General features: G+C 38.7%; 1 protein-coding gene across 1 annotated transcript in view; it reads right to left on the minus strand.

Annotated features, from left to right (window-relative positions):
• LOC128369195 (cadherin-18-like) overlaps window positions 1-20,361 on the minus strand; it is a 207,895-nt gene that overhangs the window by 116,798 nt on the left and 70,736 nt on the right. The window contains exon 3 of the mRNA XM_053330195.1: window positions 18,910-19,029. Coding sequence (XP_053186170.1) covers window positions 18,910-19,029 — 120 coding nt within the window. The remainder of the gene's footprint in view (window positions 1-18,909; window positions 19,030-20,361) is intronic.

Below are 20,361 nucleotides of genomic sequence, written 5' to 3' on the forward strand. Positions count from 1 at the left end.
AACCGATGAGTGACATCACATCCCACTTCGTCCATCTATATGTACATGTATGGAATGAAGATAAGAATGACTAGCAATGTTTAGCAAGTTGAAAGTCACCTAACTCCACTTCTTCCTGCTACCTAAAGCTGCCCATTTCAATACTGTTTACACACTGTTCATATTCTACACCTTCGCAGTGTGTTCTGGGTCAGTTTTGACCCAGTCTAAGAATCTCCTCATAAAAAGTGTCTATATCAAATTTTGAACCACAGATGTGTTTAGAAAGCATCAATAATCGATCTGACTGATCAATAAATGTGATCAAACCTTGATTCATGTTTCAGAGAGCAGAGAGAGTGTATTTTTTAGGAGAAAAAACATCTCCTATCACACAATATCATGTCCTATTTGACCTAAGACATGAAAATATAACATAGCAATAATGATGGAAATGTATTTAATGTAAAGGTAAAATGAGCAGAACTTTATGGAAGTGTGGGGTTTATTGTAGAACCATTAGAGCCATCAGTCTTCACTGCTACATCATAATAAGAATTATTAAAACTATGAACTATTCATTTCACTAAAACACATGGCAATAGATACAGAGATCATTTGACCCAGAACAGCCTCAATGGACAAAACTTTGTAGTACTTATACAAAAGTATAATATTTTCAAATACTTTCATGTTTGTGTATTTTGAGCCACTTTTGGAAAAGTCATCAAATTTCAGAGTAAAAGACATTTAGGGTGTTTTTACAACTGTCAAATGGCAAAACGGGTCAAAAGCTACAAACCATCCCATGACCCACACAGACCTGCCAACACTCCCATTTTCCCCAGGTTTCTCCTGTAAGTCGCATGGCCCTGAGGCTTCATGAATAATAATCCTACACAGTTCCAGAAGTTTCCAATGTTTGTCTGACATCACCCATGTCACAACACTGTCCATGAAACACAATCTACATACACATTCCACACACTACAAACAGTTTCTACTCATCTGTCAGTGCAACTGCAACAACCAATCCACAACCTGATTCAAGCAGCATGTGCACAGCTGCTCTCTGCACAGGCAGGTGGGCCAGTTCATTTAGCTAGTGTCAAAATGTCAGGGCAGGACTGCATTCCACCTTAAAAAAAAACCCAAAAAACAAATACAGCAGAGTTGGCTTGGACAGTTTCCATTTGTAAGATATTGCATATGCATTAGACACAAGGCTTGCTTGGATTCCATATGCACATCATACATTTAAGCTGTGTGTTGAATTAGAAATATATCACTGCATATATAAATATATCACAAGAAGAACTGTGATGAGGATGAGGAGCATATAAGCTAATGTGACTTGGGTCAGGTAACTGCAGACAGCGTCCATGTGCTTGTTAATAGAGCAAACTGAATCCACTGTGATATGCTTCATCCTAACTGTCTAACCACACAGCATTAAAGTTACAATAAGATGAGCTTAAAGAGATGATGTAGAAATATCATTGAAAAACTAGAAACACACATGCACACTTTTATTTTGAAAAGTTCCTGTGAATCATATGAACTGACATGAACATTTGAACCCATCTGTTTATGATAATGTAATGTGGGAAAGATCATTTTTAAATATGAACATTTTTAAAAGCAAGCATAAGACCTAGCTTTTTAATCTGGCTTTCAATTGACTTTTATTTTATCTATTTATCTGTCTTTTATTTAAAGTATTATCCCGTTTTATGATTGGACTATTCTTTTTATTCTATTTGATTTCCTGATTGTTTTCCTCTTATCTTTTCTTTTCTTTTCCTTTCCTTTTAATACTCCTCACATTTCTGGTATTTTTATTTTATTTTAAAGTGACTAAATACAAATAGTTGTATTAATCTTTTATTTTGTTCTTAATTTGTACGTGTTTATCTTATCTCTGGTGCAGATTCTTGAGAGTTATGATATGATTTTCAGTTTTTTTGTGTTTGTTTGTTTTTTGGCCATGTAAAGCACAATGTATGAAAAGTAATAAAGTTTGATTAATTTATTGGTATATACCAGATTACCAACATTTTTGGTGTGTTGTCATTATTCATTTTTTGAATAAAATAAAATACCTTCCTGGTAAAAACATATATTTTAAGTCTCCTACCCCAGACTGAGACAACCCTGATGACATTATTAGGGGTCTTAAAAATGATACCACAGGCACAAGGCCATCTTAACAATTGACTACTGTATAATAATACCTTACGGATGTTTGATCTCACCTGTATATGTCTTGTACACAATAGATAGTAATCTCTACAAGATTACATTTACCATTTCAGCTGTCTTTAACATTACAGTAATGGGTTGACATTTCATTAATTCAACCACCTGCTGCCAGTCTGAGCACTCTGTACCATGTTAAACAGCCTGTTAGCATTAGGCTGCAAGAGTACACACACATCCACACACACACACACACACACACACACACACACACACACAAAGTGGCTTTAAAGGAAGAAGGAAGAAAAAGGCAATTTTCACTTCAGACAGCTCAAAGACAACAGTTACAGTACATCAAATGAAATCTGTTGTTTGAAGTCATGTAGGGTTAATTTGAATAAACTGTAAGTAGATTAGTGTAAGTGGAGATCACATGAGAATAAACTGAAAGCCCAGTGGATAAAACCCTGCCTCACAAGTGTACCTGTGTAAGTGAGGGAGGTTATCTGGATTGTCGGATGCTCTCGTTGCTGACCGTGCCTTGTGGGAGTCTCTGTAGACCACCTAGATGAGGACATTAACCGTGTCTGACTCCTAATGGATTCTCTCTCTGTAAATCACACTTTTTTTCTCCCTAAATAGCACAACTAGAGAGAAAGCAAATCACAAAATCCCTTCAGGTGGGAGGAAATCCTCTGCTGGCAAGGAGACAAGGGAGCAAAGAGAATAATGGGAGGGAAGAGCAGGAGGAGACTGAAGAGATGGTGTATTAGAAAACAAGGTAGAAGAGGCATGTTTGTGGTGAGAGAAGGGGAGGACAGCTGGTCCTGTGCCCATTCAGTCTGAGCTTTTTATTATCCAACCTCCCACCAGGGGAAATATCTTCCCTAAAATAGTTGAACACTGTTAAACACACCAATGAACCTTGTATTTCTGGGTGCATTGTGTTGTCTGCTGCTGAATTTACTCATTCCTGCTCAATGAAATATAGATGAGACATTTCCAGCACAGCTGCTGGGATGAATTCAGAACATGTTTCTAGTCTCTAGAACAACTTAGGCATGGATATTGTTAGTGTTGCTTATTGTTCCTTCATGATTTCACAAAGAAATGAAATGAAGCATGGTGTTGATCTAACTACACCTACACTGATCTAACTACACCTACACTGATCTAACTACATCTACACTGATCTAACTACATCTACACTGATCTAACTACACCTACACTGATCTAACTACACCTACACTGATCTAACTACACCTACACTGATCTAACTACACCTACACTGATCTAACTACATCTACACTGATCTAACTACATCTACACTGATCTTACTACACCTACACTGATCTAACTACATCTACACTGATCTAACTACATCTACACTGATCTTACTACACCTACACTGATCTAACTACATCTACACTGATCTAACTACATCTACACTGATCTAACTACACCTACACTGATCTAACTACATCTACACTGATCTAACTACATCTACACTGATCTAACTACATCTACACTGATCTTACTACACCTACACTGATCTAACTACATCTACACTGATCTAACTACATCTACACTGATCTAACTACACCTACACTGATCTAACTACATCTACACTGATCTAACTACATCTACACTGATCTTACTACACTGATCTAACTACACTGATCTAACTACACCTACACTGATCTAACTACACCTACACTGATCTAACTACATCTACACTGATCTAACTACACCTACACTGATCTAACTACACCTACACTGATCTAACTACACTGATCTAACTACACCTACACTGATCTAACTACACCTACACTGATCTAACTACACTGATCTAACTACACCTACACTGATCTAACTACACCTACACTGATCTAACTACACTGATCTAACTACACCTACACTGATCTAACTACACCTACACTGATCTTACTACACCTACACTGATCTTACTACACCTACACTGATCGTTCTACATCTACACTGATCTTACTACACCTACACTGATCTTACTACACCTACACTGATCTTTCTACATCTACACTGATCTTACTACATCTACACTGATCTAACTACACCTACACTGATCTTACTACACCTACACTGATCTTACTACGTCTACACTGATCTTACTACGTCTACACTGATCTAACTACACCTACACTGATCTTACTACATCTACACTGATCTGACTACACCTACACTGATCTTACTACACCTACACTGATCTAACTACACCTACACTGATCTAACTACACCTACACTGATCTTACTACATCTACACTGATCTAACTACACCTACACTGATCTAACTACAGCTACACTGATCTAACTACATCTACACTGATCTAACTACACCTACACTGATCTAACTACACTGATCTAACTACACCTACACTGATCTAACTACACCTACACTGATCTAACTACACCTACACTGATCTTACTACACCTACACTGATCTAACTACACTGATCTAACTACACCTACACTGATCTAACTACACCTACACTGATCTTACTACACCTACACTGATCTAACTACACTGATCTAACTATACCTACACTGATCTTACTACACCTACACTGATCTAACTACACTGATCTAACTACATCTACACTGATCTAACTACACCTACACTGACCTTACTACATCTACACTGATCTAACTACAGCTACACTGATCTAACTACATCTACACTGATCTAACTACACTGATCTAACTACACTGATCTAACTACATCTACACTGATCTAACTACACCTACACTGATCTAACTACACTGATCTAACTACACCTACACTGATCTAACTACACCTACACTGATCTTACTACACCTACACTGATCTTATTACACCTACACTGATCGTTCTACATCTACACTGATCTTACTACACCTACACTGATCTTACTACACCTACACTGATCTTTCTACATCTACACTGATCTTACTACATCTACACTGATCTAACTACACCTACACTGATCTTACTACACCTACACTGATCTTACTACATCTACACTGATCTAACTACACCTACACTGATCTAACTACACCTACACTGATCTTACTACATCTACACTGATCTAACTACATCTACACTGATCTAACTACACCTACACTGACCTTACTAAATCTACACTGATCTAACTACATCTACACTGATCTAACTACACCTACACTGATCTTACTACATCCCACTGTTGAAGAAAAGTCATACAGTCAGACATCTTGACTAGAGTTGTATGTATAAAGGCATGTGTGAGACTGCAAGGTAAACTGGAAGAAGGTTCTTTGGTCTGATGAGACCAAAATTTAGTTTTGGCATCAGACTGGATTCTATGTTTGGCAGACACCAAACACTACACATCACCACAAACACACCTTCCCCACCTTGAATCATGGTGGTGGCAGCATCATGCTGTGGGGAAGCTTCACGACAGCAGGCCCCGGAAGGCTTGTAAAGGTAAAAGGTAAAATGAATAGAGCAAAATATAGAGAAATCCTGGAGGACAATCTGATTCAGTCTGCAAGAGAACTGTGGCATGAGAGAAGATTTATTACCCAGTAAGACAATGACCTGAAGCAAACAGCGAAAGCTACACAGAAATGGTTTTATATATTTTTAATTAATTTACATTACTTGGTAAAAAATCTGTTTTCACTTTGACATTAAAGAGTTGTTTTTTGTAAATTATTGTTTTCAAAAGCCAAATTATACTGACCATTATTCAATTTATAAAAGCAATAAAAGGGGAAAACATCCAAAGGGGTGAATACTTTTTACAGACATTGTATCTTTCTCTGCAAAAACAGCAATGTATGTAGCGTGTGGTGTGTGGATCTTTTTCACACACAGTGATTGGGCCTATGATAGTCCTCCATTTTCATATTTTGCATAAATCCTGTCAGCATTGCAACTGGTAAATATTCTGGTTAACAGTGTCTAATAGACTGGATAATAGACTTGTTGGCCTCATTATGATATTGCTCCAAGTATTAACAGCTTCATGCCTCACACCGTTTTCTCTGTGCTTTGCTACTGTTGATAAACCAATTCAGTTCATTAAGCCAGCCAGTAAAAGTGCATGGTTAGGTAAAGCAGCTGTACAATACAATACAATATACTTTATTGTCCAGCTTAGGGAAATTTGTCTTGGACTCAGCAACTGCACCATAAATGCCTTGACAGCCACAATGACAACAGACAAAACATCACCAGCCTTCCCCTCCCAACAACAGTTACATAACAGTACTGCACATATCCCATAACATTGTACACAAGACATACATACACCAATGGGAAAAACACATGCTAAAAGATCACCATAATACAATAACTATAAAATTATTGCACAATCTTTGGCCTTAAGCAACATTGTTTAGGAGTTTGATGGAGGTTAGAACTGTAATGACAACTTTGGCCATCGTCATTCAATACCTTTTTAGAAGCATTTCGCTGCGATAGTGCTAAAGAGCACTTTTGAGCAACTGGGTGTGCCTCTCTCTGCAGAGACAACAAAAATTTGACAGCAACTTCATGCTAGCATCTTTGCCCTCAAAAAACTGATCCGGCGATACAGATACAGGTGCATTAGACACAGTGTCTATTATTAAACACCACTTGATGTCTTCATTAGGCCTTTATCATGACAATGATTCCAGGGGCAGATCACTCATATCTAGATTTCTGGATCGGTCTAAGACTGTAGATAAACTTCATGATCATGTTGCGTTTAGATAAAGGATGTAAATCTGATCTACAATTTTGGTCATTGCTGTGCGATAATTGGATGGCACATCTCTTCCATATCACCATGTAGAAATGTCACTCTTAAAAACTTTACAGATGTGGCTCCTTCCATTGGGTTTTGGGGGGGTTCTACAATGAATCTATGGTTTGCTGATGTTGGGCTATGATTTGTGCTTTTATTGTTCACTGTTTTAAAAAAACCAACCCTGTTCCATCAAAGAACTGTAGCAGGTATGCTTGGAAATCCTTCCATTCACCTCCTCTTCAACAACCTAAAAAGGGCATCCAGGAAGCAATGATGAGAACTTTCCATTCTCATTACCTCTGATGCACAAACTGGTGTTTTGGTTCTTATGTGTCTTCAGGTATGGTGAATATACAGCTAGCTCAGACTCACATGTACACCATCCAGGTCCTATCCTCCAGACAGGAGGAGTAAAAAGTTAATCCATTATCTCTCAAACTAACTACTTTTGTCCTCTATAACCTGGTAACCGAAGCAAGACAAACCCCTGTTCCTGACTGACAAAGGAAAGCTATGTCAAGGTCTTGGTTTACTGCACACCTCCATCTCCCTCTGAACTGAAACCTCCCAGTACTTCCGCACTGGTACTACCTCTGCAGCTGCCTGGGTTCCTGCTTCCACTCTAAAAGCCAGGGCTTGCTGGTCTATAGGCACATAGGAACATTACATTGCCTGGGAGTAAATGGAATAATTGCAGCTCAACAGGCTATGAGAGCAAAGCCTGAAGGACTCTGTCATCTTTTTGTGATCATAAATGCTGCATTTGAAGTGGTTGGCTGGTGTTCATTGCTAATATATGTAGTATGACCTCTCCCAGGCTGCATGCTTGTGTCTCTCTCAGAAGCAGTCTCCCAGTCTGTTCAGCTGAGGTCAAGCAGCATGTTTGCTGCTTGCTATAACAGTAGAATGGCCTCTTCAGGATGCATGCTGCTACACATAGATTTATCCACAGTCTGACTGATGCTTATTTAGGCTTGGCGTTGGGTTTCATTTTCATTTTGGGTTTTTGCATTGTACTCCCTATTTAGCTCAGCATGCTGCTGGCTAATCCAGGGAGAGTGGAGCCTTCAATGCCAAGTAAAACTCTATTTCCAAAGTGCCCTGGTATCCCTTTACTGTAAATGCAACATAGCTGCAATGTCTCTGGTCCAATCAAGTGAGGGACCTTTGTTGCATCTCATACTCATCCCTCCACCCTGTCTTACCCACTGTCCAATAAAGGCAAAGATGACATGAGCAAATAAACGTGTTTAAAGATGTGAGGTTATTGTCTCCTGATTGACTCTAGCATCGGCACACTCTTCACATCTGCAAAGCTCAATGCAAACCGATGTGTTACTCAATTATCTCTGAATCAATTCCAATCTATCCTTTTAGGTTTTTAACAAAACCTTGCCTGACTTTCAATCAAACATAGGCTCAGGACTTCTGATAGACAGGGGTGGCAAAGAAACTGGGGGGGGGGGGGGGGGGGGGGGGGGGGGGGACTATGAAATTAACATAGTTGATATATGCAGACTGTGTAGGCAGAAGCATCATACATGTTTCCAATGGATTATGTTTATCTTTTGTTTCCGCCTGCTTAGCCCAGCTTGATGGCAGAGGAACATTCACACCGCTCCAAAAAATCCTACCTACCTTAAGCACAGTTGGCATTGCGTGGATACCTTCATTCAGCAGTTAAATATGTAGATGAGACAGTGACAAAACATGTGCACTTTTCCAACACTAACCAAGAAATTGCCCAATTTCAGTCTACCATTGTCAGCACATTAGGGGTGATGTATTTTAATGTTTGGGCTGTTCTGCATTTGTATTTTAGAACTTTAGGTGCTTCATAGACATGATTTCTTTTCTGTCTCGCTCTCCATTTCTACCTGTAGCTGTGTTTAAAGGGGATGACAGGAGCTCAGGCAATTGTGTGATTGCGAGGGCGATCATGAATGCTACTTCTGCTGAATTGGAATGTGTAGGACTCAGCAATGGCTAAATGCAAATTATAGTGTGTGTAGGAGGAATCAGACATAACCTACAAAACCTGGGTGGAAGCCATCTGTTAAACCTTGGATGAGGAAGTTAATGAACTGGCAGTCTTTGTGATTCTTTAAGGCAGCTGCTAGAGCATTGATTCTAATTGCAGTATTGAGATACACAAAGCTGTGCCTACTTTGATTATAAGGAACAAGTAAATGTGGTATGGGCTCCACTGTAGAAGCAGGTGTGTAGGAATCCACAGCTTGAAGTGTTGCATCCTAAGTTATTGAAGTCAGACCATCCTCCTAGCTTGGTGAGAAGATGGTCTTATCCATGCTTTTGGCAAAAGGGCTGACAGTGATTGGCTGGTTTTGTGTTGATAGACAGTGGAGGGGCTGCCGAGAGTAGGGTTGTCCCGATCCGATATCGATATTTTATCGGACTGGATCTAAAATCTCCGATATTAGCACTCCACTTTACAAGCAGTCCATTCCAGTAATCCGGTGCAGTTCTTCAATCCAGCGGCACCCAGATCCAGCATGCAGAGCCCACATGATCACAACAACAGCGTGAGCTAGCTGTTCTGCTGCTAACTAAGTAGCAAGAAGCACAAAGAAGAAAAAGAAGAAGAAGTAGCAAGAAGTAGGAGTGATGTGTGGCAGAATTTTTCGTTAAAGTCAGAAAAAGACTTTGCAGCTGAGTGTAAAACTTGTAATGCCATTACAAGTTTCCCATGTTGGCACAGATCAGCGGAAGTTTAATATGACCAACCTCATCGTGCATTTGAAGAAGCATCACAAGAAACAGCATGAGGAAACAGCATTTTTCAGACTAAAAATCCACTAGAACATCGCCATCTTATATACAGTACACAAAAGGCCATGGTCACTTGACAGTCACATGATGTGCTAATCCCTCTAAATACAGGTGCAAACTAAATAATGTGCATGAATGGAAAATGGTAGTACTATGACCCATATTTGACAAGAAACAATGATTTGAAAAATAGACAAATAGTTGTAAATGTGTTGTTTTGTTTATCTTCCGCTTGTGTGTGTTGATGATACAGGGAATGGTCAGGTAGATGCTACTGCTTAAGTGAATCTGTAGGACAGAGGATGATAAATGGGGAAAGTGCTGGTTAAGGTAAGTGTTTGCACTGAGAGTCTGTCACAGGAAAACTGAAACTTAAGGGAAAGGAATGCATATGGTATGCCTAGATACTTTTTGAACAGAAATAGGATGTATTCGAGGCATGCTCTTTGTTCCTGAACCTAGTTATAAAACGTATGATGTGTGAGATATATTTACATCATTTCTACTTCCTCTAAAACCTTTGGGTTTATAAATAATCCATACATTTTTTAAGACATTCTAATCAGAAACTGGGTTATTATTAGAGTTTGTATCTTCAGTGGGAGGGAAGAAGCACAAGTGAGGGAAATGTGGTTATTATTAAGGGAATGGGTATGTACCCTTAGACAATATTGTGGTGTATGCTTTTCATTCATTTTCATAAACTTTCATGCAGACAACTACACTGGTGTTATAGAGTTACCGTGTTTGGTGTTTGTGCTAGCTGTAAGAACAGGCTTGTTTCACAAGAACTGTGCTCCGTCTGGAAAATAGACGGGACCAGGCAGAAGCAGCAACCTTCCAGGAATGTATAGGAAGTGACAGAAATATTTACATCCTGTTAGATCTGATCTCCATTTAATAAAATGTTATCCGGTCAATTTAAACCTGTAGGCTATTTAATCACTAACAACTGTTCTTTAATAAAAATGACCTGGTGCCTTGTGGTAATCATTAAAGCATTTATTCTGCCATCTCCAACAGGCTGTTTTTAAATGTTATATAGAAATTCAACCACTGTAGCAAGTGAACCACTAACCAGCAGTGATGATCATTGCTTACGATAAGCCCACCTCAGTCATTCACATCCACCACCAACACCAATCAATAATCAAAAGAGAACAACAATTTCAGATATTAAGAATGTCAGGACTTCACATCTGTAAGCAGGAGAGTCTTTAAAAAAGTCACATCTCACTGTTTTTAACCAAAGGTCTGATGCTTTAATACTAAATAACAAAGCAATGTTCGTATTTTAGAGTGTCTGTGATATTTTTAGACTGCTGAATTATTCATGCTTTCTGGCTGATAAAAGTTGCCACCAATACACAACATTTATACTGTGGAAGAAATACAACTTCTTTGTACAGTGTCACTACAGTACTGGATTGTGGTCAATGATTTTTCTAATTCTAGTAACTTCAAAGTACGCCTTGCTTAACAACAGCCACCATGGCCACAAATGCTAATTAAGGAATGAATTAAGAGATAAAGCTAAGATGTACATTCACAATGGCACAAGTAAGAGTTGTGAAGTCAACAAATGGAATGGAACCTGAGTTACATAGCAATAATATCTAGCTTGACTTTGCCTGCATTAGCTAAGTGGAAGTGGTATGATATGTTCCTTTAAATGTTTTAGAAGTGTTTTTGCCAGTTAAGTGGTTCACCGTTGGAAACTGCAGATCCAAGCTGACTATAGCCACCATCGTCTTTGAAGCAAGCCTAGAAACTTTTCAGAGCCACAGCAGTTGAATGTTTGTTCCTAAAGCACTTGAGTGGAATGTCACCTTGATTATACACTTCGTAAAAGTTTAATCCTTTACTGCCCAAAGAAACAACACTGACACCAAGATGTTCTGTAGGATACACCATCATCTTACAGGCCAGTGTAAGTGAGCATATGAAACGGCTGAAGATGGCACTGTATTTATAAATGACAATTACAGGACAATGGTCTTAAGTGTAGAGCAAGTACAGAATTGTAAAATGTCATTTAACAGACTAACCTATGTTAGTTACACAGTAATATGTAGTTTAAGTTTGCTAACATAACCAAACATCAGCCATCAGAACAAGTAAAGCTGTAGCGGGAAAAACCACTGAGTGTATTGATTTGAGTAACAATGAATTTGTTGCTTATTAAACTTTTTATTTGTGGAACGAAAAATGTGTTTTTCAAATGTTAAATGGGCATATACTGTACACATGAAGCTCAGTTCACTGGTCATGGTTGGTACTTCTCAGTCTGTGAATATAGTCATTATAATCTGTGACTGACGGGAGCTTTATCATGTCTTTTACAAGGTTACAACTTTTTAACACAAACCCTAAATGGCAAAGTCAGGATGTCAGGTTTGAAATATTGAGGCATTTACCATTCAAGTAAGGAAGGAAATGATGTAGGGTAAAATATAGGATCCATTGACAGGAAGATTCAGTGTAAATGGTAAATGGACTGTAGATAAATAGCACTTTTCTAGTCTTTTTTACTATTTAAAGGGCTTTTACACTACATGTCACATTCATTCATTCACACACATACACTGATGACAGGAGCTACAACACAGTACCAACCTGCTCATCAGGAGGAAACTAACCATTCATATACATCCATACACTGTTGGTGCAGCCATCAGGAGCAGTTTGGGGTGAAGTGTCTTGCCCAAAAAGATATTTAACCCCAAATGGACATGTGGACTGGATGAGCTGGGAATCGAACCGGCGGGAATCAAAATGCCAATCTTCCGATACCCCTGAGGCATAGCCGCCCCATAGGGCACTTTAGGGACTACTTAAATGGTGGAAGTACTTCCTGATTCTAGCAATACCAGAATCTCACTGGTTCCTGTCTCACGGATGCCAGTCTTCCTCTGACAAATTCGGAGTTGAGTATTCCCAACCCAAAATCTCCTACTCTGGTCAGAAAGGACACTCAGCAGGGGTTTCTAGTGACACACACTTGTTTTAATGTTCTACAGGCACAGGTGGAGCCAGTATTGAGTCTGCCAAATCATCTATGCCTCTCAGCATCCTTAGCCTTTACTTAACCTTCCTGCCTTTGTCCTGTTGTGCCTTCTGGTGTATGTCTTTGTGACCACCTGTGTGCTGTTTGTCCACCATCTGGGAGTTTTGACCCTTTTGTTCTGTTTATTTCTTTGATTGTCTTCTAGTTGCCAATTGTAAAGGGGCCAAGCATGTTTTCACACCAATTTGTGTGACATATGAGGTTGTGAGCACACTGTCTGCAACCTCTGATGTAGGCAGTACAGTCTCACACTCTCCCAGACAGCAGAGGCCATTGCACTCTGAGTAAATCTGCAGATTCCCTTAAACAATACTGATTGTTTGGTGCCATTTACAACTAAGTACATTACAAAGTCACTGCTATTAAATAGTAACTAGTTACATACACATTCAAGTTATAAACTACACCCAGGCTTTTTAAACACATCTACATCACTACTACAGGCCAACACACACAACGTACATGTTACTGTAATGTTCTTGCTCTTTTTTCCTCTCATAAATTCAAAATAATGTGAATATTTCCATGAAGTGAATGCTGTCCCTTCTGAGCTGCCGTACATATGTGCAGTGATATAACAGTAGCACGTATCCAGGTGCCTGCCTGCCAAAAAAGTAGTAAGGGTGCAAATTTGTGCTACTTACGACTGTGGACCTAATGTGTTACGTTATTCATTACATCAAAGGACTGTAACGCATAACTTAGTAACACGTTACTCCCAACTCTGTTATACACCTCTCCAGTCTTCCTCTAACGTCTTAATTGTAAAAATGGATTACCATCATCTAATTACAAAACTTAAAGATTGTGTAAAGTGAATTCAGACATTTTCTTCTAAACACATTAAATAGGTCAACTCCCACAGCATTTGGTAGCAGAGAAAGAGGCTGATTTTTACACAATTTTGAAGCTAATTTCATATATTTGGTGATTTTTTTAATCATTCAAATTTGGCAGGGTGGTTAACAACACACTTTTCTGTGGTATGTCAAACACAGAACACATATTTATTCTTACTTTACACAGACTTTAAGATTTGCGGTTGTGTGACATAACATTTTGAAAATTAAAATAATAACTATGAAAAGGTCCTAAGCCTGCATTTCATCAAATAAATACAGTTGCTAAACCTGCACATACTTATACTTTGACACCTTGGCCAGGAACAGATTGAAGAACTGAACAGAAGTGGGCAATCTCATGTGTACAAATAAACACATAAAGGAAAAAAGCAGTGTAGACAAATAACAAGTGTACACTGACAGCAGAGAAGTGGATTATTTTTGCAGGACTGGTTTGAGAAGTTTCTGAATGCTTTGACACCCACCTACCCCCCCAAACCATGACAGTGGGCCAACTTTGGAAACAGTGAAAAGTGACATCAATATAACCTGACTACAACTGTGAAGGAAACTTTTCAGAGCCACCTTTCAAGCCTACAGGGGCTAGACTGTCTGATACTCAGGTTTTGGTTTTGATTTTACAGGCTAGATTTAAACACAGAAAAGATGGTTCGAAATACTCTTAATACATTAGATTTATATATGTATACTTTTCTGTTTTTATTCCCATTTTCTGACATTGTTTGAGTCAAAAGAATAAGATGCTGACTTCTTGTTAGAGACGTCTATGGAAATGTAGAATGTGACAACTAAAACAAAGCATACAAGGTATCTATTTTGACAGTGAACTATGAATATTATTCATCATATTCTATTTTGCCAAAAGCAATAGGCAGACATAGATGATTATATCCAACTGGATGCACAATAAACGCTGCATACTTATAAATGAAATGATCACAAACTCAAAAAATGTCTCATGAAGACGACTTTGTGTGAGGACACACACACACACACACACACACACACATACACACACACACACACACACACACACACACACACACACACACACACACACACACACACACACACACAGGGCCAACAGATGCTGTACTTTGAGTACTGAAACTTCATTACTGTCTCCAGTTAACTCTGTTCACAGTGAGTGTAATACGCTCTGATAAACACTCTCACAGGAGACACTGATATTCTCTGTGTACACATTCTACAAGGACTTCTCCCTTGTTTTTTTAATGGACACAATATCATGTCTGAGAAAAGCTTTTGTTTGGTAGAGACGGAGAGAATGAGGAAGAGAGGTGGAGGGAGAAAAAAGGGCAAGATACAGGGACAGAGCATTCTCTCACCTCTGTCATTTGATTTACAATGCACTGACTTCACTGTTTTGACTACAAATATTTAACCCTTAAACACTGTTCAGGACAAATTGGACCCGTTTTGATATTTAACAGTTGTAAAAACACCCCGAAGTGATTTTACCCTGAAATGTGATGACTTTTCCTAAAGTGGCCCAAAATGCAAAAAAAATCAAATATTTTAAATGTAAAATGTTTGTATAGGTGCTACTAATGTTTGTCTATTGAGGCTGTTCTATTGCCATGTGTTTTAGTGAAATGAATAGTTAATAGTTTTAATAATTCTTTTTATGATGTAGCAGTGAAGACTGACGGCTCTAATGGTTCTACAATAAACCCCACACTTCCATAAAGTTCTGCTCATTTTACCTTTACATTAAATACATTTACATCATTATTGCTATGTTATATTTTCATGTCTTAGGTCAAATAGGACATGATATTGTGTGATAGTAGATGTTTTTTCTCCTAAAAAATACACTCTCTCTGCTCTCTGAAACATCTGTGATTCAACATTTGCTATAGACACTTTTTATGAGGAGATTCTTAGACCGGGTCAATACTGACCCAGAACATACTGCAGGGGTGTAGAACATGAACAGTATGATAGGGATAAGGGAGTATTACTGATGGAGATGAATTTGATTTTTTGAAGTGAAAGATGTTGCATCCACTAATGTGTTCACTAAGAACACTGTGTGTCCTGTGACTGTCACACTGTCATTACATTTGAGATGAGTAGAAGTGAAAGGTAACAAAAGTCACAACAGTTCATGTGATGTGCAAATCCTGTCTTTTTTTCTGAGGTGCACATGAGAACTGTGAAACAAAGCATCAGTTACAGGTGTTAGATCAGCGCTGAATCAGAAGTATAACATAGGAAATGTGATATTTCAGTTACTGATCAAATCAAAACAAACTCACCTCCAGCAACAGAGCACGTTTTTTTCTTCAAAGCAGCACAGTTACAAATCCTTCACCATATTAGATTTTTCATAGCTTGTATTGATCATAATGGAAGAAACCTTCAACTTTGTGTTACTTTATAGCCGTCCGATGCTTCAAAAACAGAGAGACTTAGAAACAACTTAGATTGTGTTGGAGTGGATTTACTAGCACGTCTGTGACTGGTGTACGAAATGTCCGAGTTCTCGTGAGAGAGCCATGCAGACAACAGTAATTGGACACATGCTGTTCATTTATCCTTGGAAAAAGTACAGCTGTGGATGGCTGTGTGAGGTCAAAGTGCTGCCAAATAAGGTTAGGTTCTCTTCCAATGGTTTTCACATCTCACTGCTGGGACTCATTTATGCAGACTCTGATTATCTTTTACATCTTCACACAGCTCCATCTGGAGAAACACAAACAGCTGTATAGGCTACTACTCTCTACATATATATAGTAGTACTGTCCAACATCTGGAACACACACTCTGATGTGGAGAATTGGTGGAGTTCTCCTTTCAATATAATGTACATTCCAGGCAATCGGTCATAGCGGGAGGGAAGGCTCTTATCTATCTATCTGTGGAAAGCAAACAGTAGCAAATATTACAAACCATAATAAACGAGCCAGTAAATAATAAAACAGTTGTGAAACATTGCCTGGCTGGCCTGGGAGACTGGTGGGAGATGTGGAGTAAATTACAGGGGAAAAGGTTGTAGTGGGGTAACAGTTACCCTGACCAAGATAAAGTCCATGGAGAAATGGGAGGATGTGCTGGTTAGATAATTAAGCAAGGTCAGGCATGTGTGTTTACTGCTGAGTCCACACATACACTGCATCATACAGTATTGCTGGAGTGGAAACTAAACAATTTGGGGACATCAGAGTGGGGGATGAGACAGATGCAGCAGTGACTCAGACAGATGCTGCAGCACCAGACAGCATCCCACTGCACATCAGGTATCTGGGGGAGGTATTTACATTTTTCAAGTCTGTGCTGGAAAGCATGGCTCAAGGCATACATATCTGATTTGTTTTATGCAAAAACACCAACTATAGAATGATATCAGGTAAATTACCCGCTGGCTTTTGCATTAAAGAACAAAAGGCTGTTTAATAATATGATTCCTTCTGCAGGAATATTATGTATGAGGTGATAATCTCATCTAAGTGAGGCATTAGCCATGATATTAAATCCTTATTGAAACTTGCATGGATATTTTTATTTGACCATACTGTTATGCAAGTAATTATTGCTTGTCTTAACCCTTACATACTTTTCATGTTCTACACCCCTGCAGTATGTCCCGGGTCAAAATTGACCAGGTCTAAGAATCCCCTCATAAAAAGTGTCTATACCACATTTTGAACCACAGATGTGTTTAGAAACCATAGTTGATAGTTGATCAGACTGATCAATAAATGTGATTAAACCTTGATTCATGTTTCAGAGAGCAGAGAGAGTGTATTTTCTAGGAGAAAAAACAGCTACTATCACACAATATCATGTCCTATTTGACCTAAGACATGAAAATATAACATAGCAATAATGATGGAAATGTATTTAATGTAAAGGTAAAATGAGCAGAACTTTATGGAAGTGTGGGGTTTATTGTAGAACCATTAGAGCCATCAGTCTTCACTGCTACATCATAAAAAGAATTATTAAAACTATTAACTATTCATTTCACTAAAACACATGGCAATAGATACAGAGATCATTTGACCCAGAACAGCCTCAATGGACAAACATGTGTAGCACCTATACAAAAATACAACATTTGGGGTGTTTTTACAACTGTCAAATGTCAGAACGGATCAAATGTGACCTGAACAGCATGTACTGTAAGGGTTAACTGCACCTTTGTGGATAAAACTGACATTGATACTGGTAGTGAATATTCTACTTGATATTTTAGTTTTAAAATGTAGAATATAGAACTTTTTTTCAGCCTATGAAACATATGTGTGCTAAATATATCACTAGAAGACAAGAACCAGCAGGGGCTCCTGAAAATCCCTGAGTTCTACACAGTAAACAACCTCCAGTACACACACACACACACACACACACACACAGAGACACACACACACACACACACACTCACACACACTCACTCACACACACACACACACACACACACACACACACACATACCCTCTCAAAAAACAAATAATAATAATAATGGAGCAGACGGAGGCTGTTTGAAGGCTTTCTCCACCTGTGACACTCATCCCATTAAAGATTTGGCGGCAGTGATAAAAGCATTTCATAGGCGCTCACCACCTGCATCATTACACTTCCTTTATTACACTGTTTTCCTAAACACTTAATGGACTCAGACAACAAAGTAAAAAGAAAAGAAAAAAAAGAGAGCGTTGCAGCTTCTCTCGACTTTTGTCATCATTAGCTAGTTTACAGCTCTGTGGTTGAACTTCTCCCAGAGCAGCATTTAAACATTTACAGTGAGCATAGATGGTTTACCTGTCTTTGGGTCAATAGAGAAGTAGGGTTGTAGATGGTTTACCTGTCTTTGGGTCAACAGAGAAGTAGGGTTGTAAATGGTTTACCTGTCTTTGGGTCAACAGAGAAGTAGGGTTGTAGATGGTTTACCTGTCTTTGGGTCAACAGAGAAGTAGGGTTGTAGATGTTTTACCTGTCTTTGGGTCAATAGAGAAGTAGGGTTGTAGATGGTTTACCTGTCTTTGGGTCAATAGAGAAGTAGGGTTGTATATCTTTTACCTGTCTTTGGGTCAATAGAGAAGTAGGGTTGTAAATGGTTTACCTGTCTTTGGGTCAACAGAGAAGTAGGGTTGTAAATGGTTTACCTGTCTTTGGGTCAACAGAGAAGTAGGGTTGTAGATGGTTTACCTGTCTTTGGGTCAACAGAGAAGTAGGGTTGTAGATGGTTTACCTGTCTTTGGGTCAACAGAGAAGTAGGGTTGTCCTTCCAGCACGCTGTACACTATCTTGGCGCTGTTCCCATACGTTGGGTCGTCTGCATCCGAGGCTGTTACCTTGAAAACTGATGTTCCTGCACAGAGGGGGGGGAGGGGGGGGGGGGCAGAAAATGGTACTTTTGGTGAATAAGGTGATGAGAAGCCAAAAGCACTGATCATCATAATGAAGTGAGTGTAGCGTGTAGCACACAGATATGGCTTAATCTAGGGGTGCCAAACATGCTGCCCGCGGGCCCGCCAAGGAGTCCAATCCGGCCCGCTTTCCATTCTTCTTTCCATCCACCCTTACTTCCTTCCATCTGTCCTTTCTTTTTTCTTTCTTTCTTTTTTCATTTTTCATTTTTCCTTCCTTTCTTCTCTTCCTTCCATCTGTCTTTCACTCCTTCTTTTCTTTATTTCTTTCTTTCCTTCCTTCCTTCCATCTTTCCTTTCTTTCCTGTCTTTCTTTATTTCTTTCTTTCATCTTTCCTTTCTTTCTGTCTTTCTTTATGTCTTTCTTTCTTTCCTTCCTTCCTTCCATCTTTCCTTTCTTTCTGTCTTTCTTTCTTTCTTTCTTTCTTTCCTTCCTTCCTTCCATCTTTCCTTTCTTTCCTGTCTTCTCTTCTCCTTCCTTCCTTCCTTTATTGTAATGATCCTGCCCACATCAGATCAAATTGGGCTGTACTGTATGTGGCCCTTGAATGAAGATGACTTTGACCCCCTTGCCATAAGCAATATCATTTATGAAATAAACAAATTAAATAAACATTACATCATTAAAATGTTTGTATGTAATGTTTTAAACATGTAATTCCAAATAAAGGAAAAAATGCAAAGATAAAATTAAAAAAAGAATGACAGACAGACCTTAGAACTAGTAGTTATAATAACAGTTATAATAAAATAAAAACACATTTCCACACATGCTATTAGTCCTTGGTCAGGGTCATGGATCCTCTAGATATATATACTAGATATATATGCTGGTCTTGCTTGACTCCCACACCTTCCATTACTATTATATGTTGTTATTATGCTTCTCTGTGTGTCTCTCTCCCTCTTTTCCTCTACACACAAGGCAGACCGCCCACCTAGAGCCCCCTTCTACTCCAGGGAGTTATTTTCCTTACTGCTGTTGCCAAGAGCTTGCTGTTGAATACAACATTCAAACATGTTGTATTCATCATATTCTATACAATTCTCCTGGACTGTGATGTCTTTTTTCATAAAATCAAACATTTATTGATAAATGATGAGGACTTTACTCAGGATGTTTGTCCATGTCTGAATGCCATAGGAATAATGACTGTTTTTTCCAGTGATCTCATTGATCTGTGGTCAGGGTGTTAGCAGGTCATTCAGCATCAGTTACCACAGAAAAACCTAGAGTTAAACCTTAAATTACCTCGCTAACCCCAAATCTGAGA

The sequence above is a fragment of the Scomber japonicus genome, chromosome 12 (assembly GCF_027409825.1).
Source record: "Scomber japonicus isolate fScoJap1 chromosome 12, fScoJap1.pri, whole genome shotgun sequence".
NCBI classification, from domain to species: domain Eukaryota; kingdom Metazoa; phylum Chordata; class Actinopteri; order Scombriformes; family Scombridae; genus Scomber; species Scomber japonicus.